This window comes from Miniopterus natalensis, chromosome 9, assembly GCF_054644295.1.
Source record: "Miniopterus natalensis isolate mMinNat1 chromosome 9, mMinNat1.hap1, whole genome shotgun sequence".
Classification (NCBI taxonomy): Eukaryota; Metazoa; Chordata; class Mammalia; order Chiroptera; family Miniopteridae; genus Miniopterus; species Miniopterus natalensis.
In genome coordinates, this window is record NC_142089.1 from 14918831 (window position 1) to 14944731 (window position 25901).

At 50.6% G+C, this 25901-nt stretch overlaps 1 protein-coding gene across 1 annotated transcript in view; it reads right to left on the minus strand.

Moving 5' to 3' along the window:
• The window catches only part of SLC9A1 (solute carrier family 9 member A1), a 43326-nt gene extending 18550 nt beyond the window's left edge, over nt 1–24776 (minus strand). Inside the window, exon 1 of the mRNA XM_016216681.2 lies at nt 23873–24776. Coding sequence (XP_016072167.2) covers nt 23873–24224 — 352 coding nt within the window. The 5' untranslated portion in view covers nt 24225–24776. The remainder of the gene's footprint in view (nt 1–23872) is intronic.
• Between the last annotated feature and the right edge of the window lie 1125 nt (nt 24777–25901).

Here is a 25901-nt window from a genome sequence, read left to right on the forward strand (position 1 = left end):
CAGTCCTGCAGAGCCTAGGACACATGGCCCTCCACTGAGTCTGCTCACCGTGTGCCTGGTTTGTTATTTCCCCTGCCACACCACTCCTCAAGGACAGGGACCCTGTTTTACTCATCTCTGACTCTCTGGCAAGTGGCAAGGACCTAGACTTGGTCTTTGAGCCTGCTTGACTCAAAGGCAGAATTCTTGTCTGATTTCCTAATCTCCAGAGTTTGGCACTCAGCTCGTATGCACTAAATGCTAGTTGAACTGGCCTGAACCCGAAGGAAGGGTTGGGATTAGGGTGGCACTGGGAGGGCTTCCAGGCAAAGCAGAAGCATGTGGAAAGGCAGGACAGGGGGAATGAGTGTGGTGAAGTTGAGGCCTCCCTCCCTCCCTCCCTCCCTCCCTCCCTCCCTTCCTTCCTTCCTTCCCTCCCTCCCTCTCTCCCTCCCTTCCAATGAATTCATCATTTCTTCTTATGAACTCTTTTTAAAAAATTTTTATTGATTGATTTTAGAGAGAGAGCGAGGAAGGGAGAGAGGAAAGGAAACATTGATTTGTTTTCCACTTATTTATGTAGTCACTGGCTGTTTTTTGTATGTGCCCTGACCAGGATCGAACCCACAACCTTGGCATATTGGGATGATGCTCTAACCAACTGGCTGCCTGGCCAGGGCAGTGTAGTAGAGGATTTCTATTGGGAGCAAATGACAGTGAAGGCTGGAGAGGAAATAATTACTTAGGTGGTCATAAAGTAGGCATTCCTCTGGTTCTCACTAAAGCCTGGGTAGCAAGCAACAGGTGAGGAAAAAGAAATTCAGAGAGGTCCAGACACTCACTCAAGGTCACATTGGTAGCCCAGATCAGGTCTCAAATCTGTGACTACTAACTCCCAACCCAGTGTTCACCCAGGGCCAGATTGTAAAAGGCCTTAAATATCCTTAAGAGGGACTTTCTGAGTCAACCTAGTAAGCCAGGCAGAACCACCAGAGGGCTCTGATCTGGGGATCATGTTGAAAGTCCGGCCTGCAAGCACATCAGGGAGGAAGTCAAAGGAGATGGTGCAGGCCCCCACCCCCATCCTGGCTCAGCACCCTAGGGTGGGGCAGAGCTGTCCATAGCACTGTCATTAAGTCTAAGCTCCAGGGGCTGCTGGCACTGCCTCTTGAATATTCTAGCAGGATGGGTGAGCCCTCTACCACCCCACCTCCAAATATGCCTCAAGAGACCAGAAAGCTACATTCAGAGGAAGGACGTGAGTCCAGCACAGGCTGGGGATTAGGAGACTTGAATTCCAGTCTAGACCCTGACACTAACTCACTAGGTGCTTTGAACAAGCCTTTGCCTTTCTCTGGCCTTGGTTTCCCCATCCTTAGGGGTATGTTGAAAGCCTCTGCAGCTGTGAAATCTGACTGATGACCTCTGCTATTGGACAAAGCCAGGCTCTGTAACATTTACCATCTCTGTCCATGCCAACAAGCAGTGTCTGGGCCCAGAACAGTCTTTTTTTGTTGTTGTTTGTTTGTTTGTTTTATAAATGTTTTTATTTATTTCAGAGAGAGGAAAGGAGAGGGAGAGAGAGAGAAACATCAATGATGAGAGTCATTGATTGAATGCCTCCTGCATGCCTCCTGCTGGGGATCAAGCCCGCAACCCAGGCATGTGTCCTGACAGGGAATCGAACCTGTGATCTCCTGGATCATAGGTGGATGCTCAACCACTGAGCCACACTGGCCAGGCCAGAACAGTCTTTGTGGAGAGCAAGATCGCACGAGGCAACACAGAACAGTGTAGAGAACCCTGGTCTGCTACAATGGGAGCTGGCTGCTATCCCAGTTCTTCACCTGAACTTCTCCATGATCTCTGGCAAATCACGATACTGTCCTGAGCCTCACTTCCTTCTCCTCTCTAGCATGATAAGAAATGCTCATGGCCCAGGGTAGCTGTGAGAAAGAAAAGGGAATGGAGGTAAAATAAAAACAAAACTCTCCAAAAAACAAAAACAAACACCCAGAGAGCTGCAGCAATCATTGTGACAGCTCTGCTTTGAAAGAAGACAAGCTGAGTTGGGTTCCACAAGGGCACAGCAGGAAAATCATGACTGGAGGGGCTGGGCCCTTCACTGGAGCAGGAGTCCCTCATTGTCTGGCTCACTCAGGAGCCTCAGCCCAGCCCTACAGCCAGGCCCCAGTGAGAAGAGGACCCACCAGTCAGGAGGCATCCTGTACCAAAGGTAACTTCTCCTGGAGGCTGGGCGGGAAGCCAGCACTCTGGGGGCTGAGTCAGAGGGACTGGGCCTAGGCCACAATGAGGGCTGGTCCAGGGGAGGTGGTCCCAGATGCACAGTGGGAGATCCTAAGCGTGATGGCTGGGATGGAAAAATCTGGAAAAATAAGCAGGAATGTTGGCTCAGGGATCTGTACAAAGTTTCAACTTAAATTCAGCCACCAGTCAGGGGAGGCTGGAATCCCTGTAGTTAAGAGAAAGCCTGGCTCTGCCATCTACTAGCCATGTCTCATTGGCAAGTACTCACCCTGTGAGTCTCATTTCTTTATCTGAAAAGTGAGCTCATAATCATCTCTATCTCAAAGAGAAGTTATAAAGATTTGATGAGATTATGTATTTGGAACAAAGGGCTGCCAAAGAAAGTGTGCAGCAAAGGGCACAGTTCCATCTCTGTACCCCTGATCCCCAGGCCCAGAGAGAACCTGCAAAGTTGCCGGGGAAGCAGCCAGAGTCAGGAGACTGAGGCCATACTCTGAGGCAACTCCTCTGAAGCAGAGCTCGGTGCTCTGTCCCTATCATCATTGGTTCTAGGCTCAGCCTTGGCCAGCAGGAGTGTCCAGAGGAGCCGAGGGAGGCTATGGGTAGGCTCGGGGGAGGCTGAGAGGAGGCAGAAGCCCTCTGAAGCCCCACTGAACTGACTTCTTATCCCCTATAAAATCTGTAAAACTTTCTTCCAGGGTACCTGAGTACAGGTCACAGAGCTGTAGAAATAGCCGGGCCATGCAGACAGTTTCCCTGAAACCTGAGCAGCAGGTCCCCGAGGAAGGCAGGCAGGGTGGGGTGGCCAATTTCCCCCTAGGCAGGTGCCCGAGGCATCCATCTCCAGGGTATGCCCTGAAAGTCTCCCCCACACGTTTCCTAAAAACAGCCCAGCTGGCTGAGCATCATGGAGGAGGGGAACACAGAGCACACCGAAGGGCCTCTCCCTGCCTCCTCTTCCTGCCCACTGGGGACAGTTTGTCACCTCGGGCCTCTAGGAGCCAGAAGATGTACTGAGTAGATGGGAGAGCTAAGCATGCTCAGAGAATGCTGCCCTTTAGAGGACACTGCAGAGAAGAGATGAGGACATGGTCAGCTGCAGGCCTTGGTCCTGGTGTGGACAGGCCTCTTCTGGAGCAGAAGAGGGATACCAAGAAGCCACTGGAGGTTAAAGCAGGCAGGGCCTTCCAAGACGATTCTGAGGAATATCTGAGATCTCGCTCCCTAGCATATGTCATCAGTTTGCCTCAAATAAACTCTCATAGAAATTACAAAAAAATAAAAAAAGGCCATTCCATTCCAATCCCTTCATTTCACAGAGGCAAAGAATGAAGCCCAGAGAGGGGCAGGAACTTGGTCAAGGTCACACAGCAAGGCAATACCTGGGATTCACAGCCAGGACTCATATTCCAAAGCTGGTCCTCACCTGGAACACAGTGCCACCCCTCATCTACTCCCACCTTTGTTTAAACTGCCTTTTATTGAGTACTTCATTGTGATGCTTCACACATTTTAACTGCATGATTCTCCTAGAAGTTCTCTGATGTAGGTATCACTATCCTCATTCTGCAGCTGAGGAAACTGAGGCAGAGAGAGGTGAAGGGACTTAACCAAGGTGACTCCAGAGCCACAGCCCAACCATGCTTCCTCCAGCTTTGAGCCCTGGCTTTCTGTCTGCTGTGCTGGGAACAGGAGGCCCAGTTCACTTAAGGCTGTCACTCACTCGCTATGTGACCTTGGGGGTCAGCTACCCACTCTATACCTGTGGGTTCCCTTGAAGACCCCTAGCAGAACCAATATGCCCTAGTAATGTGTGTGCTCTGCCAGCAGGAGAACCAGGAACTATCTGGTACCCTAATCTAATAAGAAGGAATGAAACTCTTTCAGAAACACCTGCAATGCTCCCGATTACCTCCTGTGTGCATTGTCTTGTGGGACACAGTACAGCTCTCCAGCCACACACACTAGCATGGGAAAGAGAATTATCACCAAGCCCTGTGCTTTCTCAGCCTCAGCAATGCCATGAGATAGGCACTATTTCCATTTTCCAGAGGAGAAACTGAGGCTCAGAGCTTAAAGAATTTTTCCAAATGGCACACAACCAGTAAGCAACAAAACTGGTACTTGATCCCAGGACTGCCTGATCCCAGAGGCCAAGCTTGCCCTCACATCAGGCTGCTTGATGAAAAGGGCCTGTAACTGCTTCCTGGTGCTGTTCTCATCCTCAGGGCACAGGTTCCAGGGTCTGGCTCAGATGTGCTGTGCGTGAGAGCCTGGCCAGAGGCTGGGAACCTGTCAGTAACTGAGTATAGCTTGCCGGCCACCAGCCCACCCTATAGAAGTCCCTGACCTGTGCCCAGGAAGGAGTAAAGAAAGCCTCCATCAGTACCTGCTTCCACCTGGGCAGGGGAGCTTGAAGCAGCAGGAGAAACTGGGAAAAGAGCCACTGCAGGGCAGAACAAGAAGGGACCTCAGGCTGGAGCCCTGGTTCTCATCAGCTCAGTCACTCAGCCTCCTCATGAGACAGGGATGTTGATGACAATAGCACTTATTGAGGGCTCCTTAGTCCTCACAACTACCCAGTGAAAGGCACTAACTACCATATCCACATCACAGATGAGGGACCTGAGGCTCAGAAAGACTAGGTCACTTACACCTAACCGGTAGTGGCAAAGCCAAGCAGGACTCAAGCCCAGAAAGCTGACTTGAAGCTGAGAGGTGTTCACCCTCCAGGGCATTTCTCAACCATCTGAGCCACAGAGCAAATGAGCTGGATAGCTATTTTCTCTCTTTTTCTGAATATTTATGAGTTTATTTGAGCCAAACTGACGACCTGTGCCAGGGAGCAAGATCTCAAATGCTCTGGATAGCTATTTTCTCAATTCTCCAAAGGAGGGACCTACCTAGAACTGTTTCAGAATGTTCAAAGGAGCAGGCTACTGTAGTTATCAACAGGATGAAAGGAACACTGTCCCTGACCGCCAGTCCCCGCACTGCCCTAACTCTGAGTCTTGGGTTTGCTCAGCCATATGAGGAAAGAGGTAACCTCGATGGCTCTTTCACTCTGGTTTCATGATTCAAGGTCCCACCACTTTCTTGTACGATAAATTCTGTGACACCACCATTCACAGCCACTAGAACACATGTCACTCCACAACCTCGCCCTGAAATCGGATAGCAGGGCTTGGAGCCGTTCCCCAAACCCTACCCTGGACCAACAGGGCACTCCCAGGCGGGCCCTGCCCTGCCCTGCTCCCTGATATCATTGCTACAGGCGTTTTCATAATGAGCTTCGATTCCAAGACAGGTGGGAGCCAGAACAGGGGAGCCATTTCCGCCACTATGTGCCTGGTACTGTGTGTGGTAGCTAAACACAAAGGAGAGTGGAGCCAACCGGGGCTGGTACAGTGCAAACCTTATCACGCCACATTCTTCCTGGGGAGGAGCAGGGTGAGTGAGGCACAGGCCTCGGCCCATGCCGATCAGGGTTTGGTTTCCGGATTCTTGACCTCAGCGTAGGCGATACTCTCACTGAGCTGGGGGGACTCCTCTCTATCCTCTTACAGAAGCTATGAGGACAAAGGCTAAGGAGATCTGAACACTGAGCTAAGAGGTCTAAGAGACTATTCACATCTGGGCCATCAGCTGCCCAAGAGGACAGGGAGCAGGGGTGCTAGTCTGGCATCCTAGGGAGAGGGAATAAGCTCTGTGGGGCTGGGAGATTGACAGAGGCCCAGGTCTGGAGGTATAGTTAGGACAGGGAAGGTGCTGTGGCCTAGACTGGGGCAACATGTTCCTCCCCACCTAAGCCCCCACTCCTCGGCCCCACTTCCTGCTTCCCCATCCTCTTAGACAAGAGGATGGTGGGCACAGATCACTGCCTGGAAGTTCTAGTCACTCCCGTGGCCTTGACCAGGGACTGAGGGGAGACTGGGGCTGGGAAATTTTCTAGGGTGCTCTAGTGGGGAGTTCCTGCAGATAAGAAGTGGGCCAGTGAGAGCCGAGCTCTGGCCCAGGGAGACTGGGAAGCTGCAGTGCCTATGCTCCCTTTGGTTTGGTTCCAGCTCCATCGCTTGCTGGCCCTGCAGCCTTCCCTAGGCCACCACCTCCTGATGTGTAAGACAATGAGCTGAGTTAGAGGCCTCCTCCAGCTCTGTCAGCCCATGATTCTACGTAATAACCAGCATACATGCATCACTTTCTATTCTGCTTTGAGGTACTCCATCTCAGGTAAATCTCATGGGCATCCCTCTGAGGTGGGTATGGGTTCTCCTTTGTTAAAGGTGAGAAAACCAAAGCTCAGGGCATTTAAGCCCAAGAACACACCCAGACAGGGCACAACAGAGCCAGGACTTGCACCCAGAGCTCCAGAAGCCAGAACTTGTATTCAGGGCTCCAGGCTCCACAGAAAGGAAAGCCTGAGATTGGCCCTGCCAAGCCAGGGTGAAAGGCCCTGAGCGACTGGTTCAGGAGCTCATTCCAGCCTGTCCCTCTAGAAGCTGCTCCTTCGATGCAGATAAGGGAACTCTTTTAAAAGATCAGATTTAGCCCTGACCGATGTGGCTCAGTGGTTAGAGCATCAGCCTGCAGACCAAAGGGTCTCGGGTTCGATTTTCAGTCAAGGAACCTGGGCTGCAGGTTCGATCCCTGGACCAGGTCAGGGTGTATATGGGAGGCAGCCAACTGATGTGTCTCTTTCACATCGATGTTTTTCTCCCCTGCCCCATCTCTCCCTCCTTCCCTTCCACTCTCTCTAAAAAATCAATGGAAAAAATATCCTTGGGTGAGAATTAACAATAAATAAATAAAAATAAAAGATCAGATTAATGAAAACAGTTGTAAAAGAATATGAACAGCACTATTATTAAAAATAATTTTTATGAAAAAGAATTTCACACAACTACAGGGAAAAGTCCAGGCAGACACAGTGAACTGTGAAGAGTGATCAGCCTGAGGAGCAGGGGGATGAAAGGGATATGACCTGTGTTTTTTTCTTATATACTTTCGTAGTGTTTGAATTTCCTTCTTTTTTACAAACAAAAAAAAATCTGGGGGGAAATTTTTTGAGCACCTACTCTAAGTCAAAACTCAGCATTAAACATTTTACTATAATAGGTTATCTCATTTAATTTTCACAAAAACCATGTGAAGTATAAGAATGTTCAGAGCAGTTTTGTTAATAACTGTCAAAAAAGCGAACCAACGCAAATGCTTGTCAACACGAGAAAGACCCAACTGTGGCATATTTACACAAGGCAATGCCACACAGCAATAGAAAGAACACACCTCTAGTACATGGGATAACAGAGGAACCTCATGGAGATGCTGATCAAAAGCCAGATACAAAAGAGCACCTGTTGTCTGACTCCAGTTATGTGAAGTTCAAGAACAGGTACGACCAATTGATGACAGAAATGAGAATAGTGGTTACCTCAGGGGAGTGTGAGGGTACAGATAAGGAAGGGAAGGACGGGACTTTAGGGGGGTACACAAATGTCCTTTATCTGGACCTGGGTGGTTGTTAACATGGACACAAACATTTCTAAATAATCAATGAGCTGCACACTTTAAGATCACCACTGAAATGCATGTTATTTCTCAATTAAACAGAGAGGGGGAAAGGTTAAAACACACACGCATACAAAGTGCAGGGGAGAATTATATCCAGAAAAAATGATGCTCATAGGTCAGGTAGTCGGCCTAAGGTCATACAGTTGGCCGGTAGTAAGGCTGGGATTCAAAGACAGTTTTGATTACCTTAAGCCACTGGGCTATACTGACTCCTGACTGTGCCTGAATCTCCACCATCCAGGCACTGCACAGACAGCCTTGCCCCTGGGTTCAAATGTAAGGACCCACTTGCTCCTCACTGCTAATCAGTGGTTGCTGTGGTTCAGTCACCTGCTCACACTAAGTGGAGCCTGGCTCCCCATAAGCTTCAGCACACTGACAACTGCTGTTTAACTGTCAAGGCCAAACAAGAGCAAAGGCCAGGCCTACAACTAAAGGTTTGGGCCCACTGGGAACTGGGTTGGAAGGAGCTCTCTACACTAGGGGAGGGTGCCCGGTGCACATCCACTTGTCATAATAGGCTCTAGCCCACAATGATGGAATTTCAGCTGTGGAAGGACAGCTGAGCAGCAGACCTGGAACATGCTCTGGCTGCGGGGCCGCACTGCTTCACGCTTCTTCCATGAGGACCCCAGCCCCTGTTGATTCAGAAAAGCTAGCCCCTGCCAGCCAACCTTACCCCTCTTATCCACCAGGAACCAGGAGTAGAGGAGCTTTGAGGAACTTGGCTCCCCCAGAGCCACCTACACTCTGCTTTAAATTCCCAGTCTGCGCAGGCTCCCCTCCCTCCCCCTCCAAAGGGAGCCACTCCTGCTGCTTGGCATGTGTCCCCCCTCTCCTGCTACATCCTCTCCACTCTCCCCCCAACTCCTACACAATCCTTGTCCTAAACCATTTCCTGCAGTTTCCCATCTGATCAGTTTCTTAGGAAGGATAATTATCCACAGAGAGAGGAGGCGGAAAATTCCCAGGGCCAAGAACATCGCGAAAAACTTCATCTAGTCCATTCTCCACCTGCCAGGAGAGGCTCTGTCCTAAACACAGGCCAATCATGGTTACGCACCTCCCCCACCCCAAAAAAGCCTCTGCAGTTCACACTCATCTGCATTGAACCAGAGGCCTTCCTGGTCTGTCCCAAAGTAGGTTTGGGCCTCTTTGCTACTACATCTAAGTGGCAGCGCCAGAGCCGAGAGCAGTCTACCACCAGGGCCCACGCTGCACTGTGCTGCCTCCCAGTGTCACTTCAGCCTGCCTTGTATTCTAGCTGTTTACACATCTTATCTCCCACACAAAACTGGCCGCCCTGCAAGGGTAGGAAGCTCCTCCCACACAGCAGTGCTGACATATGGTAGGTGCTCAGAGGCCAGCTGAAGAAAAGGTGGGACACCCAGGAGCAGCCACCTCACCTCTGCAGAAGGAACAGGGGACTGTTCCAGAGGGAAATGTGCATGAAAGAATGACCATTTACACCATCACAGAAGAGCTCTGGACTAGGGACTGGGAGACCTGAACTAACCCCAGCTCTGCCACCGCCCAGTGTGGCCTGTGGGCAAGTCATTTCCCCTCTGGCCTTCTGCTTCCTTCTCTGTGAGATGAGGGGTTGGGCCAGACTCCGTCACTGTTCACCAAACATTTCTGAGCCCTTACTCCACAGCTCTGTCACTGCAAACTTCCACAAACCTTCACATCAGGCATGCACAGCTGCAAGAGCAAGAGCCAGGATTAAAGTCCAGGCCTTCTGATCCTCAACCCCCTTATCTTTTCCATTACATCTCCTGGACTCCTCACTGTCTCTCGGATCCCTCCCAGTAATAAAATCTGACTCTGATTCTATTCAGGCCTGTCCTTTCCAGGGCTGAACACTCTCCAGGCCACGTGGGACCACAGAATTAAGCTGGAACAGGCAAATCAGGGTCCTGGTGCTCAGCAGGTCCTGGTGTCCTGTGCCACGCCTCCCACATGACAGGTCTGGTGACCGCCTGCCTGCAGGCGCTGGGGCTGGTTAAAGGAAGGGGCAGGAGTCCAGCAGATCCTGGCACCCACTCAATCCTTCATTTCCTCACGTGCCCTCACACCTTCCTGCTCTGCTCCTGCTCCCTGTTCAACCCTCCTGGGGAATGGCACTCCCAGGCAGGAGCTTCTGTCCCACCCTAGACTGGTAAAAGAGGTGCCTGGAAGCTTCACTCTTGATGCTTTCACAGATCGGGGTGAGTATCTGTGGGCCAGGGACCTGCTTTGCTCGGCCCACTGTGGCCAGCCCAAAGCCAGAGCCAACTCTCCATCTCTGACTCCCAGGCTGCTCTGCACATCCCTCCCAGGTCAGACGTCATCCTGCTCAAAGCCTCCAATGGCACCACATAGCACCTAGAATCCAATACAATGCCTAACCCAAGACCCACAGGCCCAACATGATCTGGCCCTTGCCTTTCTCTCTATCTCACACACCTCCCTCTCTACTCTACTGCAGGTTTCTTAAACATACTCTCCTTAAGTCCCCTGGTCTTTGAAGGCAGCTCCTTCTTGTCATTGCTCAGCTCAAAAGTCATCTCCTTAGAGAGGCCTTTGCTGATCAACCAAAGCAGCACATCTCTCTCATGTTTATTTTCAGGACATCTCTCGCTTCCCACTCTCTAAACACCCCACAGTGGCAAATGAGCCTTGACATCAGGAGTCTCCTGACTTGCTCCTGGCTGTGTCCTTAGCACCCAGAATAGTGTCTGACATGGGTGTTGGTGTTGGTGGAGGGTATGTTACATATTAGACTGGGTGCCCAGGCCTCTCTGGAGAGATGACATTTGATCCAGGACCTGAATGAGAGCTGGTGGCGCACAGGCAGTTTTCTAGGCTGGGGAAGCAAGTGCGGTAGCCTCCTGGAGGAACAGGTCTAGCAAGGCTCGGTGTGTTTGAGGAACCCAAGAAGGCTGGTGTGAGCGGAGTAGGGGAGTGAAGTTGAGAGAGATGTAGGCCACACCTCCCCAAGTTCATCAAGAAGCAATGGAAAGGTTTTTAGCAGGGGAGCACCACATTCTGGTTTACATTTCTAAACGATCCCTCTGGCTGCTCTGTGGAGAGCTGATAACAGACAGAGGAGAGTGGAGCCAGAAGCCCATTCAGAAGGCCACTGGAGTCACCTGGGTTAGAGATGCTCATGGCTTGGACAGGGAAAGCAGAAGTGGAAATGAAAGGAACGGGTAAGCATTCAACCTGTGGATCCATGCTTTCCACCAGCCTGAGAAGCCCTGGCCAAGTCTACGCCCCTCTGGCTGGAGTTCCAGATGCTCAGGTATATATACCCAGCCCACCTACCCAATCTTATTTCTCACTGGCCCCCAGACTCAGACCCAAGCCTCAGCTGGCTGGGCCTCCTCTCAGGTGCCACTCACACCCGCTGCTCAGAGCCTTAGCTAGTATTGTGACCCTCACTTGATCCGCCACCTCCCCTCTTATGAGAGTCTTGTGACCACACCTGCACAAAGGCCTCAGCTCCCTGCTCATTCCAGCCACATTTCTCCCCTCCCTGAAGTCCTGGGCTTTGAGGCAATGGCACAGCAATCATCATGCACTTAATTATCCCATTTTACCTTCCAGAGGTAGCTCTAAGCTGGATAAAGGCAGATACCACACTCATATCCCTCAGAGTTGTCGTGACACTCAGACAGTGATGTGCTATGTGGAGCCCTCAGCACAAGGCCAGGCGCTTAGTAAGTCTTAATCAACTAGGTTTCAATCAACGGTAGGTCCCTCCTTATGGCCTACCTATGGCAACACCTTCCCTTGGGGCTCACAGCACCGCAGAAAGGCTCAGCTACTCAGCCCAGCCAGGCAGGTGGGTGAAATATGCTTGGGGATGAGGCAGAGGGGGTTTCAAAAGCAAAGGTCAGCGGCTCTGCATTATTCACACCTCTCTGTGCCTTTCTCCAGCTTCTCCTTCCATGTGAACCAAGCCAAGTTCTGTTTAACCTGCAAGCCTCAGCTTAAAGCTCTGGGAAGTCTTCCCTGATCCACCCCCTACCCTTCACAGCATATCACAAGTACCTGTTTATATGTTGGCCTCCCCCCGCCCTGCACCATGAGGCTGGAATTATATTTATTCATCTTTCCACCTTTAGCACAGCATTTATCAGACATGAATCATTGTTTGCTGAGTGTGGGTCTCCCCCTCTCCCAACTAATGACCGAACTCAGACACTTTAGCTCACAGTCTCACCATTCAGCCCTACCACAGTGCCCTCTGGCCCACGTACCTAAAATCATCCTCCACTGCTAGACTCTACTCTCATCTCCTCTGCCTTTAATGCTAACAGGATAGTGGCACCTCACATTTCTGAGTGCTTATGATGTACTTAGGCTTTAAAGACATTACCCCATTTGATTGGGGAAACTGAGACTCAGTCAGGGTGATACAGTTACAAAGTGGCAGAATCTTCTGCCCTTAACACTGGAACATCATAGCTGGTTCTATTTTTAAAACCATCATCTGTTCTGCAAAAGTGTAGCTTTTATAGCTACATGTCAAGTTGTCATACAAAACTGTGCTTTGTTCATTAAATGTTCCAAGTGATAAGGCTTGTTACTCCAGCTAGGTTGTGAAATGACTGTTAAGTGGGAGAAATAGTACAGGACTTGGAATGGGAAGCCCTGGGTCTGGCTGTAGCTGTGCCACAATCAGGCCATATGACCCTAGGCAAGTCACCTAACCTCTCTGGGCCTGTTTCTTCATTGATAAAAAAGAAAATAATGGCAGCTCCCCAAAAGGTTTCCTGATGCATGCTGGGAACTGCTCTGCCCACCTTAGGGGTGTACTCAATAAAAGGAGAAATATTAGTTATCCATAGCCACCTCACCCTTGCACATGGCACAGCACTGGACACACAGCAGGGCATCGGTAAGTCTTGTTGAGTGATTATTCAGATGCTGGGAGATTCAGGAGTCAGAGAAAACAAACCAATACTTCTCTTCCTCCTGGACCTGAGAGGGGCTCCTAAGTGGCACCATTTATTGTGTGTTCAGAATGTGCCAAATTCTGTGCCACCCATCTTACAAGATCACTCTCCCTGAATCCTTCTGATATCCCTGCTGTTACCCCATGTTGCAGATGGTCAAATTGAGACTCAAAGAGGGGAAGTGACTTGCCCAAAGTCATAGTGCTACAAAGTAACAGATCTGAGATTTGGAGTGAAGTCTGTTGAGCTGCAAAGCCTATGTTTCTAACTTCCATGTTTCCAAAGGGAACTACTCTGGGATACTTCTATGCAATCCAAAGGTGCTGCCCCAGGTAGAAGTTTCTGGTTGTGCCCAGTGAGACCTGTTTCACTCAAGCATCTCATCTAAGTCCTAGTTCACCAATCACCTCAAAAAGCCACTCCCCACCCCATCCTCCCAGATGAGGGTTTTCTGCCTCCTCTAAACCCCCACAGAATCCCACCTGCACCTAAAATTGCAGCCACTTTCTATTGCCTGACTGCTCTGTGTCTACATTGCATTTCTCAAATCAGTCCCTGAGCTCCTTAAGAGAGAGCAGTTCTGCATCTCTGCTAGTTCCACCAGCCAGGCAGGCCGGGAAGGGTGGGGGTAAGGTGCTTGCTCCCCTCCCCCACTGAGCTGTAACTTGAGGCTGGGGCTGTGCTCAGCAAGGTGAGTGGCTCTGCCTCACGCTGGCATCCTGCCTACCTGGTACAGCATCCAGATTCCTGTGGGCCCTGGCCCAGAACCCAGGAGATCTCATTCCCTGGTTTGATGGCAAAGATGCTATAAAAAGCACAGCACCCAGGCTCAACACTGTTTCATGATGGAGTACAAAGGCCTGATGAATTTGATGGATGAGAGCAGAAGCCTCTAGGCTGGCTTAGAGGTCCCAAGCTTTACACTTGGTTCTCCTGCAAGGACCTTTGTGGCCATGGCCAAATGGTTTTCCTGCCACTAACAGTTCTCTGAAAGATATTCCAGCAGGAAGCTGCCTTTCCTTAGCCTTAAAGGGCCCACTAGAGTGTAACAAATACTTAGATACCAACATCTAGGCCAAACACCATAGTCTCTCCTCTTGGTCCAGCTCTTACTGCCCAGAGACCCCTGGGTCAGTTAGCAGAACAGAGAAAGCCCTCCCTCTGCCACTGATTCATGTGTGGTCCTGGACATATCCTATCTGGGCCTCAACTGGAAAATGAGAAGACTGGATCAAAACATCTCCACTTCCCCTTTGGGCCCTGGGGCCACAGGCTATGATAAGGCTCTTTCTACCTCTAATATTCTAGAGGTAGAATAATATTCTCTGCTTTCGCTTCCAAAAGCAGGATGAGAGCAGGGGATGGGGATCCTTTGTTTTCTAAGGAAAGAGCAGAGGCCAACTGGGGCTGCCTAACACTACACTCTCAAAGCCTGTCCCCTTCAGTGGCAATCCCTTGCTTCCGCTGCCTCAATGGTAGCTGCTCCCCCTAACAAAACCTTGGAGGTGTGTTTGGCCCTCACCATTTTAGAAAAAAAGGGCAGGGGCCTGAGTTACTGCTGGACTCACCAGAGAAACCCAGCAGACCAGGGGGCAGAAAGAACCCAGCACCTTCTCTACCTGAATAGGGGAGGGAGGAGCCTGCTGCAGCTGCTTTGATCCCCAATCCAGAAAAGTGTTTCTCTACTTTACAGAGTCACTTTCCCTCCTCTTCTCCCAGGACACAGCTTACACATTCTGACTAGGTTCGTTTCCCTTGCCTAGGAATTTGGCAGTTCCCCAGGCAAACTCCACTCATCCCAGGGTTAGTACCACTTCGTCCAGCGAAAGTCCTTTACCCTTCTCCACATTCCACAGCATAAAGGGCAGAAGCTCTTAACCTTCGGGGGACCCCAGATCCGCCTGAAAATCTGTGGCTACTATGGGCCTTCTCCCTCTGATAAGAGCACACATATATAAATGTCTGCAGACTATTTTAGGGGGTCCATGCATCTCCTCAACTCCATCACGCACTCAGGAAGAATCGTAGAAACCTGTATCCTAGAAGAACAGCAGATCATCCAGTCCATTCTCCCACCTAAGCCAGAATCCTTTCTAACAGTAAGCCCTCCTGAACAATGTTCCTCTTCTCCACCTGGCCCACTGCTTAAGATCACCTCCTTCAGGAAGCCTTCCCTCATCTCTCTTCCTCTCTGATACCTTCAGCATCCCAGCCTGAGCCACACAATTTCCCATCTGTGCTTTCTTTCTCCCTTATGTGTTGTCTTACTTCCTTTGCAAGAGAATGGGCTCTCTGAGGACCCATTTATTTGATCCCATAACCCAGGGCTGGAGTTGGAAATGACCCTGCTTTGAAGTCAGGGACCATCACAGCAGTGACCCATCCCCCAAAGGATGGGGTTGTGGAGATGCCCCTCCAATGGCTTCACAGTCTGCCCAGGCTTCACCAGAGCAGAGGCCCCCCTGGGATGACTGCCTTTCCTGTTGAAAAGTCCCAGAGAGCCTTTCAACAGTGGAAATTGACAGATAGGGAAAAGGCCCACGGAGGCAACAGGACTTACCATAGGTCAATATGCAAGAAAGAGGCCGAGTCAGGACTAGGACCAAGATCCCTGATTCCCAGTCTAGAGCTCTTTTCCTTTACACAAATGGCTTTATGAAAACTAAATTTGCCCTCACACTACCACACTTATATATGTATATAGAATTTCTGAAAAGATACACAAGAAAGTTAACAGTGCTAACCTCTGGGCAGTATGACACTGGGGGTGGTCAGAGAAGTGAGGAGGGGAACTTTTACTTTGTACCTTAATATCCTTCTGTATTTCTGGGTTTCATTTTTGTTTGTTTGGATTTTTGGTTTTGGTGTTTGTGTGTGTACGCATGTGGTGGTGGTGGGTTGTTTTTTTACCATGAACTTGTTTTATTTATTCATATTACAAAAATAAATCTGCCACAGAAAGGAGATTTTGGCCCCAGCCCACTCCCCACACACACATAAAAACAAAGAGAAGCCATAAGTCAATCTATCCAGGTACAACTATAAATTAACAAGATTGCTTTCTTGTGTGGTTTATGGCCACTGGTCTCATTAATTCACAGTCACAGTGTGGTTGACGGTTTAAGGAATCTTCCCGGGAAAAGCTTAATTCAATTACGGCTCTTGGCAGCTCCCTGAGGAAGCTCTGGTATCTTGCTTTTACTTACACAAATCAAGAGCAGAACAAACAAACCCAGACTTTCCCAGAGAGACTCCACCCAGCCGGGAAAGGATGCCCTTGCAAGACCCTCCATTAGAGCCAGCTGCAGAAGGCTCGGAGGGAGGGACACAGGCAGCGACAGCAACAGTCAAGCATGATGCCGCTTTCCGAGCTCAGTTCAACTCCCTGGCTTGGCATTCAGTCTGGCACCTAGCCTCTCCAACCTTTGTTCTCCCTCCTCTCCGAGCGGTCAGACTGGTTTCTGTACGACCAAAGGCTTCACGTGGACCCTAGGTCTCACTGAAAGTCAAGCAAGCACTCATTCATTCCTCAAACATTTCAGTGCCCTTTTTCTGTGCCAGACCCAGAAAGGGCCTGTCCTCAAGGGGCTTGCGTTCTTGTAGGAATCTGTACTAAGAATAGCTCTCTCGGTCCCCTCTGCTTATCTAATTCTCCACCCTTCAAGACTGGCTCAAGTTCCACCTCCTCTGAGAAGCCTTCCCTAACCACCCCAGCCCTCAGGGACTGACTGTTCCTCAGAATATTGCTTCAGCCAAGAATCCGCCCAGCCCTCCACACAGATCAACCACTTTCTCTTAAACAGACTGGAAGCTCTTAATGAGCAGGGCCAGGGTTTCACTACTGTTGGCTTCCAGATGGGCCACAAGTTAAATGCCTGATGGATAACTTCAGCTGACCTTCCTCTTCCACCTCAGCTTGAACAGATGAATTAATCAGCTGCTCTCAGTGCTGGCTGGAAAACACAAAGACACAGCCACTGTGAACTTTGCCTGGCAAAAGGCAAGTGCTCTGTAAGCGTGTTAGCTATTTATTATTTTGGTGAGTTTGTGGGCTCTGAGACACACAGCTGTGATGTCACCTCTCCACCTTCAGTGGCCTGGTCTCAAACAGGCTGAGCACTGTGGAAGGTCCAGTCTGGGGTTGGGGTAAGTGTGCCCCAAGACACCAGGAAGGGGGCCTGGGAAGGAACAGGACTTCTCATCCTGAGCCTCACTCAGAGTGGCTTAAGGACACATCTTTTAGGAAAGTTTGCTGGGGTAATTTGGGGCACTCCAGATTTCCAGCAAGTCAGTATCAGAATTCAGGGGTCAGGTCTGGTCTAACAGACCCCCAAAACTGGCCCTGCATGTTAGATGAGCTTTAGGGGAAAGAAAATGAAGTCAGCATGATCCTAGGGAAGGGAAGCAGCCCACTGATACGGGCCCAATCCAAAACTTAGTTCAGTTAAAATTAGATTAGCCCATAAGATTAAAAATACCCACATATAATCACGGGCTGCCTTAAAGGATCAGTTGATGTTTATCGGCATCTAAAGAGATGGTTTGGCCCAGTGCGGTGTGTGCAGACAACCTTGGGGAGACATGTCTGACTCAGAGGTTTGCAGGGGGAGTGAGTGCTGCAAAATGAGGCCCACACAGGCGATGGATGACTCAGGAATAACCCAGGTCCTGGGTTTGCTGAGTGAGCCTTCTCCCCACCACCGAACGAAGGGGGTGGGGTGGAGGTGGGGGTGGGAGGGTGATGGGAAGAGGGAGGGAAGGAGGAAGGCATGCCAGCTATGTATAGGCTGGCATTCCCAAAGGGAGCCTGGGCCCTTCAGCTTCAATTCCCAGCCGCTCCTGTGTTTCTGAATGCCAGCCACCTCTGAGAGGGGCTATTTGCTTCACAGTGGGACTTGGAAAGGGTCACAGTTTTCCCCCAAACCCAAGAAATGATCCACACAGAGCAGCCAAGACTTGAAATACTAAAACCTTTCAGCCTTTCCTGTTCAAAATGATTTGGGGGAAAATAAAACTTCTGAACTGAAAGGGAGTCAGGGCATTATGATAAAAAGAACATGGGCTCCCAAGTCAGACAGATCTCAGCTTAAACCCAATGTTTTCTAGCTGTGCAAGTTCCAGATACAGCCTCTGAAGCAGAAGTTTAATAAGCGGCAGCTAATATAATGAACAAATATTTAACACAAATATTACACATTAGGAAACAGGTGCTCAGAGAGGTTGTGCCTTCCCTAAGGTCACGGAGCTAGGGAGCAAAGAGCTAATGCCAGATCTCAGGTCTCTTGACCTCCCCTCTCCCTCCCATCCAGCATGTTTTTTGTTTTAATTCACATCTCTGCCTCTCCTGTCTCCTCCCAGAGGACCTACAACACTTGAAGGGAAAGGAAAAGCCCTCCATTTCAAAGGTTTGCTGCTCCAGAGTGAGCTCTGAGAATGACAGGTCCCAAGGCTGAGTCCAGTCCTCATGCTCCTCCTTCAGGAAAATACAGGTCTGTTCAAGGGGTTGATAAGAACTTGGGCCTGTGCTGACCTGAACCCTAGATCACCCCGCTCCTTCAGCCCTTCCCTCCTGCAGGGCTAGGTTCCTCCTGACAGCCATTCAGGTTACCAATATGAATGTGTCCACTCGCTCTTCTCAGAGCCCTTTTGGATCTCTGGTTCCCCTTGATCACCTCAATGACCCGACTGTCAGGCAGGCAGGAAAGATGGGGCCTTGGGTTAGAAGTCCACGGATGTCCGTTGCCATGTGCTGCTAAGTGACCTCAGGCAGGTCACAACCTGAGACTCAGTTTCCTTAGACATATAATGGGTACATCAATATCACCTGCTACTCTAACCCACAGGACCACTGAGATCATCAGAATTAAATATTGTATATGCAAATTACAGTTATCATGAGAATTACTACTAAACTCCACCTGCCTTTTATTTATTTTTATTTTTTTAAGTGATGCAGCCAACTTTACTTATTTATTTATTGATCCTCACCCAAGGATATTTTTTTCCATTGCTTTTCAGAGAGAGTAGAAGGGGGAGAGAAGGGGGGAGGGGGAAAGGGAAAGAGGGGATGAGGGGAGAGGGAGAAACATAGATGTGAGAGAGACACAATTGGTTGCCTCCTGCACGTGACCTGACTGGGGCCAGGGACAGAGCCTGCAACTGAGGAACTTGCCCTTGGTCAGAATCTAACCGAAGACCCTTCAGTCCAAGGACCAACACTCTAATCACTGAGCCAAACTGGCCAGGGATCCACATGCCTTTTAGGGATAAAGAAAGTTGTGTCACCTGATCCCAACACAGAGGCTCTCTCCCAGGGGATCCTGCTGGGCTCTGAGGATAACCAAAAGCAACCCAGCACCCTTTCTGCCCAGAGGAGGAGATCACAGTTAGATGGTTAGCCACCCCCTACTGGTTAAAGGAAACCACCCTTTAACTGGCACCCCTCCTGCCCAAGCAGGGAAGAAGCAAGGCCTGATCAGACTACCGAGGGGGCACCAGCAAAGAGATGGCAGGCAGGGTCACTACCAGAGGACAAGGGATAGGCTCAGCTTGACTGCGAGATTCAGGTGCACCCATGCAGACTCACGGGGACAGAGAATGAGCCCAAAGCCAGCATAAAGCCCTTACAGTTTTCCAGGGCAGGGAGAAGGCTCCCACCATTGACATCTGCCCAGTCCCTAGAGGGAGTCCTGTAACTCCCCAGTGCAGGTGCACTGAACTGGGCACCTACTCAGTGCAGGGCCGTGTGCATCTGCAAAGGGGAATATGAGGGGCAGGAGATGTAGCTGCACCCCTTGAAGAGGCTATGCCAAAATAAACAGCAATTCAGCACCACAGCAGATAACCTCTTTAAGCTGTTCTCTCATCTGTCAAACAGAGAACCTTCATCTCATATAATTTTAGTAGGGATTAAATGAGATCACTCTTATAAAGTGCCGGAGTCTACTCTGTAGATGCTCAATAAATGGTAATTATTACTAAAAACACACACAACAGAAGAGATATCACAGGGCAGGCTAGGCCTAATGCCAAAGTTGTGGATAAACAATAATGGAAGACGGGTTTGGGGGAGAAGTGAAAGCAACTGCTGTGGGCTAGAGTAGGCTGGGAAGACCGCCCAAAGGGGATGGGATCTGAACAGGCCCTGAAAGCTGCCATAGCGAGCTGGCCACTGTGCTGGGCGTTCCCACACTCAGTCTCTACATGACTACTAGAAAGCAGAGATGGCATGTCACCTTACTGATGAGGCAAGTCAGGTTCAGAGGAACAAGGTGCCTGGCCCAGGCTTCCTAAGCATGTCTTTCCTTTCCACCAGAGCTGGAGGGGTGGGGCAGGGCGTGCCTCACAGGTGCTCAGCGAAATGAAGTCCAAGCAATATGACCAACCCAGGCCCCCTAAGTGCCCTGGCACTTCTGGAGACACATGTCCTACCTAAAGGCTTCCTCCTAGTCCTCAGCTGACCTCCCCTCCTACTGTCCTGCAGTCACTCAGCTGTTTTCCCAAAGCCCAAAAGGTCACTTCTTCTTTTTAAAGGTCCCATCTGGGCTTCTTGTGACAGTTTCAAGGTGACCTTTAAGTTGTTCCTCTCTTCTTTTGACAAGTGGGAGAGTAGAAATCTAGTCTTATTTTTACAGGAAACAAGTTGCTGGCTCTGATATCCAGGCATGTACAGTGGACAATAATGATACCCATTCGCCCCTACTCACAGACTTGACCTAGAAGCAAATGTCAGGATATACCTTGCAAAGACCAAAACAAGCTATACAATGTAAAGGGACAAAGGAATGCCTTTTTGCCTCTGGTCAGGAGACAAGATGAAAACCTGCTTTATGGGCTCCTAGGCCTCTGCCAGGAGTTCCGGGTCAGGGATATGGGCAAACAAATGCAGTGGATGCCAGTAGTGAGCTGGGTTACAGGGAGGCTCACCCTTGGCACAAGTACTGGACTGGGAGCCAGGTGAACTGGGGACAAAGCAGAATTCATGCAGGGTCCAAATCACAATGTGTGGTGGGGGTGGGGAATGGACCTAACCTAAGGCTTGGGGTGACTCTCCCAGTTCTCCCAGTTTTCTAAACCCCCTCATGCCACTAGCCCCTCCTCACCAAGGAAAAGGCAAGAATGCCTAACTGTCAGAGACAGAAGAAAGTCCCAGAGAAAGGAAGTGACTTGGCTACTCACCCACTGAATCAGTTAGAGGAGAAACCCAAAGCATCTACTCTAAAACTTCAGCTCTGACTGTCTACCTGAAGCTCTGCTCAGTGATATTAGGATAGGAATGAGAACTGCACACAGCACTTTCCAGGCTTAAAGGAGGGGAACCTTGCAAGGGAAGCAGCTGCCACATAGGCGACAGAATGGGGGCTCCAACATCGCTCCTACTCACACTGGGGCACTGAGAGAACAGGCAAGACCCCAGAATGAACTCCTAGGTTCTTGGGTATCTGATAGTGCAGAGAGAGCATGGCCTCAGCCCCCAACCCTATCCCCTAAGTCAGTTAGTGCCATCTCCCCTCCCACCAAAACCAGCTCCTTAGGCAACTGAAGTGAAAGGGAAACAAAGTCAGTAGAACATACCCCAAACCCTGAAACCTTAAGGAACGACACCCTGTGGCAGTTTATGGTTGAGAGATTTGTAATCCTCCCACCTCAGAGGAAGACTGTCGGAGTCTGAGGTGGGGATGCATTTGCTTTAGGTGGTTAAAATACCAACAGGGGCAGTTGCCCCTCACTGAGTGCTTCCTGTGAGTACAAAGACAACTTTCTATGCATTAATTTGTCATCAGCACATCAGCAGCACTATGGCTAATACTACTATTTCCCCATTTTTGAGGAAACTGAGGCACAGAAAGGAGAAGGGGGAAAAAGTGGTAGAGCCCTCATCTAACCTCAATTCTACACTGCAAAAGTAAAGGGAAAAAAGGGCTTTCACTTTTGCCAACTGAACAGGGACCCTTGAGATCTTTCTGTCACCTTTCTATTTTCTTCCCCAGGAAGGCCAGATGCTAGGACTCCTCTGTCTTCATTTCAGAAAAATGTCCTACTAAGCCAGAAACAGAATTTTGGAACAGCGAAGGCCTTCAAAGATCATATCCAACCTCCTCATTTTACACTGGGAAAACTGAGGCCCCAAGGCTGAGTGACTTGCCACTCATTGAAATGGCAGACCTAGAAGGGGCCACAAAGACCAACTGACAAGAGATGTGTGACTGGCCCAAGGTCACAGAGAAAGGTGGGCTGAGAAGCCAAGTTTCCTAACTTCTAGACTAATACCCTTGCTGTGGCACCATCTCTGTTCTCCTGCTGCCCAGGGTCCCTGGCACAGGTGCTGGTGGGGAAAAAGCAGGCCAAATCTGACCCCATTAGAACTAGAGATATCAGGTCTGCAGGGATATCTCCTGCAGGCCAGTGTAAGATCTTTGTGGTCATGCTGTCATCCCACCAGAAGTCACTGAGACCTGCAATGTGTGTACCAGCCTGCAATGCCCTAACACAATGCCAGGTGTGGTTGGGAGGTGAGGGGGTTGGAGAGAGGAGGGCAATTTAAAGACAGTGCTTGTGAGGTCTTTTCCTGGTCTCACACAAGCAAATGACACATCATAGTCACTTCAGTTTCTTACAACAAATGACTCAATTGATAGGGTCAAATTTAGATTCTTGCCAGTTTCACAGGGGGGCAAGACGTGCAAAAAAAAGGACCCCGCTTGTTCAAGGTCATGTTATTTGTCAGAATCAGTACACATGGCTCTCCTTGTCCAGTCCTTGATTTTTTCCAGGGAACTGGCTGCCATCAGAGTATAGGTGCCAATGGCCCAGGTCCATGTACAGGCCAGGCCCTGCTACTGTCACAGCACCCAAGCCCCGTACCAGGAAGCAAGCTCCTGGATGTGTCAAAACAGAGTGCCTTCCTGCATGTCCCGTAGCCTGCCTCTCACCAGCCTGGCATTGCCACTCAGCTCCTGTATGTCCTTGGGAAAGCTGCAAGCCTTCCTGCCAAGAGTCACAAACTCCCCAAACCCAAACCATCAGAGTACCAGGCCCTCATGCCTTCTACAGCTAGCTGGGGCTAAAAAGGCAAAGGCAGCTTTTAAAGAGCAACACCCTCCCCCCACCCCCTGCCGGGACTTCTGGGCTATGCAGGCTCCGGTGAGCTCCATCCATCACCCAGCAGAACAAAGTGCTCAGGCCTAGCAGGGAGACCAACCCCTGGAAGGGAACAATTTTCCCATTTCCTTCTCCGGAAAACATTTCAGTCTCCTCAGACCAAAACATCCTGAGCCCCTCTACCTGTCCCTCTCCCACTTGGTTGAGCGGTAGGCCAATGTGACTGGCCAGCAGACACCACCTTGAGACACAGCCAGGTGCCAACCTGGAAGTGAGCTGGGGCCAGAACAAGCTTCAACCGCTTCCACTCCCCCTCCACCACCAAAACAAACTACAGAAATTCCAGGGCCCCCTGTCCCATAAACTGTTTAACGAATAGCATTCCTGGGCCGGAAATTGACTCAGGGGCTCCTGACCAGCCAGGGCAGGCAAAGCTGACCGATAATATTCCGGGGATAAAGGAAAGTGAAAATATTGGGATCCCTCATGTTCTACCACACTTCTAGATCTCCAACACACAGACCCCACCCCCTGTCCTACTATAATCAAACTCCTTAGACAAGCAAAGTCGAAATAGACTCCATCCTGGAAAACCCTCCCATGAAGTGTGTAACTGCACTGGTTGCTGTTGACAGAGCAGACTGCCACTTCCCGGAGGACACCTCTCTGCCTTACAGCTGGGTGCCTGGCTCCCCTCAGGGTCTGGCCCAGCCAGAGACTTGCCAGGCCTGATAGCCTTGCTGAAAGTACCTAGTATCAGAAGCATCCTATGCTCTAATTCTGTCCTTTCCCATGCACGATGCTGGTTCTAATCTTGGGACGCCTCAGCCCACAGAGGCCACAGAGCTCAAGCTTGAAGAGGACCATGCTCAAGCTCAAGCAAGTCAGGATGGAGGCTGCCTACATTACAGGAGAAGTCCAGACCTTTATTCCTGCCTCAAGGGGTAAGGATGGGGCAAGAAGCTCACCAGTATGGTGGCAGCGGACACATCAGAGCAAACTAGACTTACCTATCTTCATGAGGCAGGCCAGCAGGATCCAGAGAGAGATCTCGAAGGGTGTGCGCACGTGTTTGTAGTCGATGCCCAGGACTGGAAAGGGCTTTCGAGTCTTCGTGCCATGTTCAGTGACTGAATGGTTAACAGGGCGGCTCTCAGGGGCAAGCTCTGGTGGGGCGGTGGTGACATCCCCAATTGAGCGTTCCCGTGGCGGCTCTGAGCCTCTGATGGTGCTGGCAGTAGGGCTGAGCTGCAGGCCATGGCTCCTGAGAACAGGCAGTAGCCCCACCAAGGCTACTACCACGAGCAACGAAGGGGAGACTCGAGGAGGAGAGGGACCGCACGTGCCAGACCACAGAAGCATCCTACTGCCCCCTCGGCCCAGTAGGCCTTGACCCTTAGCAAAGTGAGAGTAAGACCTGGGACATAGGTGGCAAGGGGTCAGCGGGTCAGAAGAGAGACTGGGGTAGTCTCTAGGAAAAGTTCATGTTTTAGAGAGGTCTTTTTCATGGAAGCAGTCCTCTGGGGGTGGAGGGAGGCTGGGTTCTCGATCTAGAACTCCAAACTGGGGAAGGGGGACAACGACCCAGGAAGGACCACAGGAGGAGACCAAAAGGTCTGGAACTCCAGGCCAGGGAAAAGGAGAGTGAGGGACAGACAGCACCTTAGGACAGAGGAAGGAACAGGATAGGCTGCGCCCCAGGCAAGGAAAAGGAAGAGGAAAGGCTAGGACCCTCGGCTGAGGAAAGTGACTGAGCAGCGGGGACTCGGTTACGGGAAGGAGCAGGGAGCCTGAGCTAAAGGAAGGGGACAGAAGCGGGTGGGACGCAGTCCAGGAAAAGAAGCGAGAGGGCTGGGAGCCCAGGCTGCGAGGAAGTGAAGCCAGAAAACGGCCGGGAGCTTCCCCACCCAGAGGAGCGCCGGGGTGCAGGCGCGCCGGGCTGAGATTCCGGGGCAATGCGGGGGGGCAGGAAGGCGGAGGCAGGCGGCCTGGCGGGAGAGCGCGTCGGCGCGGGCTGGGGGCGGCTCACGGTGGGCCACCGGCAACGCGCCCGTCCTCGCGGCCCCGGCGCGGCGCTGCGCGGCGCTCCGCCCCGGCCCAGCTTCGGCTTCTCCGCCTCTAGCTCCAGCTCTAGCTCCCTCGCCGGGTCCAGCCCGAGCGGCGATGGGCTGATGCCTGGCTGAGCCGGTCGCTGCCATTTATAGGCACCAACGAGCAGCCGGCGTAAGCGGGCTAGAGGGACCTGTCAGCGTCGGCGCAGCGCAGCGACCCCTTGTCGCCGACGGAAGGAAGTACTCCGTAGGAAGAGAGAGTCAGAGGTGGCACACACGAAAAAGTCGCGAATCTGCAGAGATTCTATCTAACAGGAGTAAAATGCTTTACTATTTACAAAGCGCTTTCACATCCCCACCCGCAGTCTCATAAGGCTTCCCATTAGTCTTGTGAAAGATATATTATTATATATTTAGTTACCATGTGACCTTGAGCAAGTTACTTAACCTCCCAGTTCCACACTTTTCCACCTGCAAAGTGGAAATGGTAGTAATACCTATCAGAAGGATAGTGGGATGATTAAATGAGAGAATCTGTGTAAAGTGTTTAGAATAGAGCCCGGCACATAGAACTATTATTATAGTTTCAGTTTTGCACATGAGGAAATGGGTGAAGAGAGTTCCTTAACTAGTACGTAAATAGTTATATTAGTTTGCTAGGGCTGCTGTAACAAAGTACCACCAACTAGGTGTCTTAAAAATAACAACCAGAAATGTATTGTCTCATATTCTGGAGTCTAGAGGTCTGAAACCAGGTGTTGGCAGATTTGGTTCCTGGCTATGAGGGAGAATGCTTTTCTCCTAGCTTCTGGTGGCTTGCTGACAGTCTTTGGTGTTCCTTGACTGTGGCAGCGTAACTCCTGTCTTCACATGGCAGCCTCCCTGTGCCACCGTCTCTGAGTCCAAATTTCCCCTTTTTATAAGTTCACCAGCCAGACTGGATTAGGGGCCCACCCTAATGAACTCATTTTAACTTGATCATCTGCAA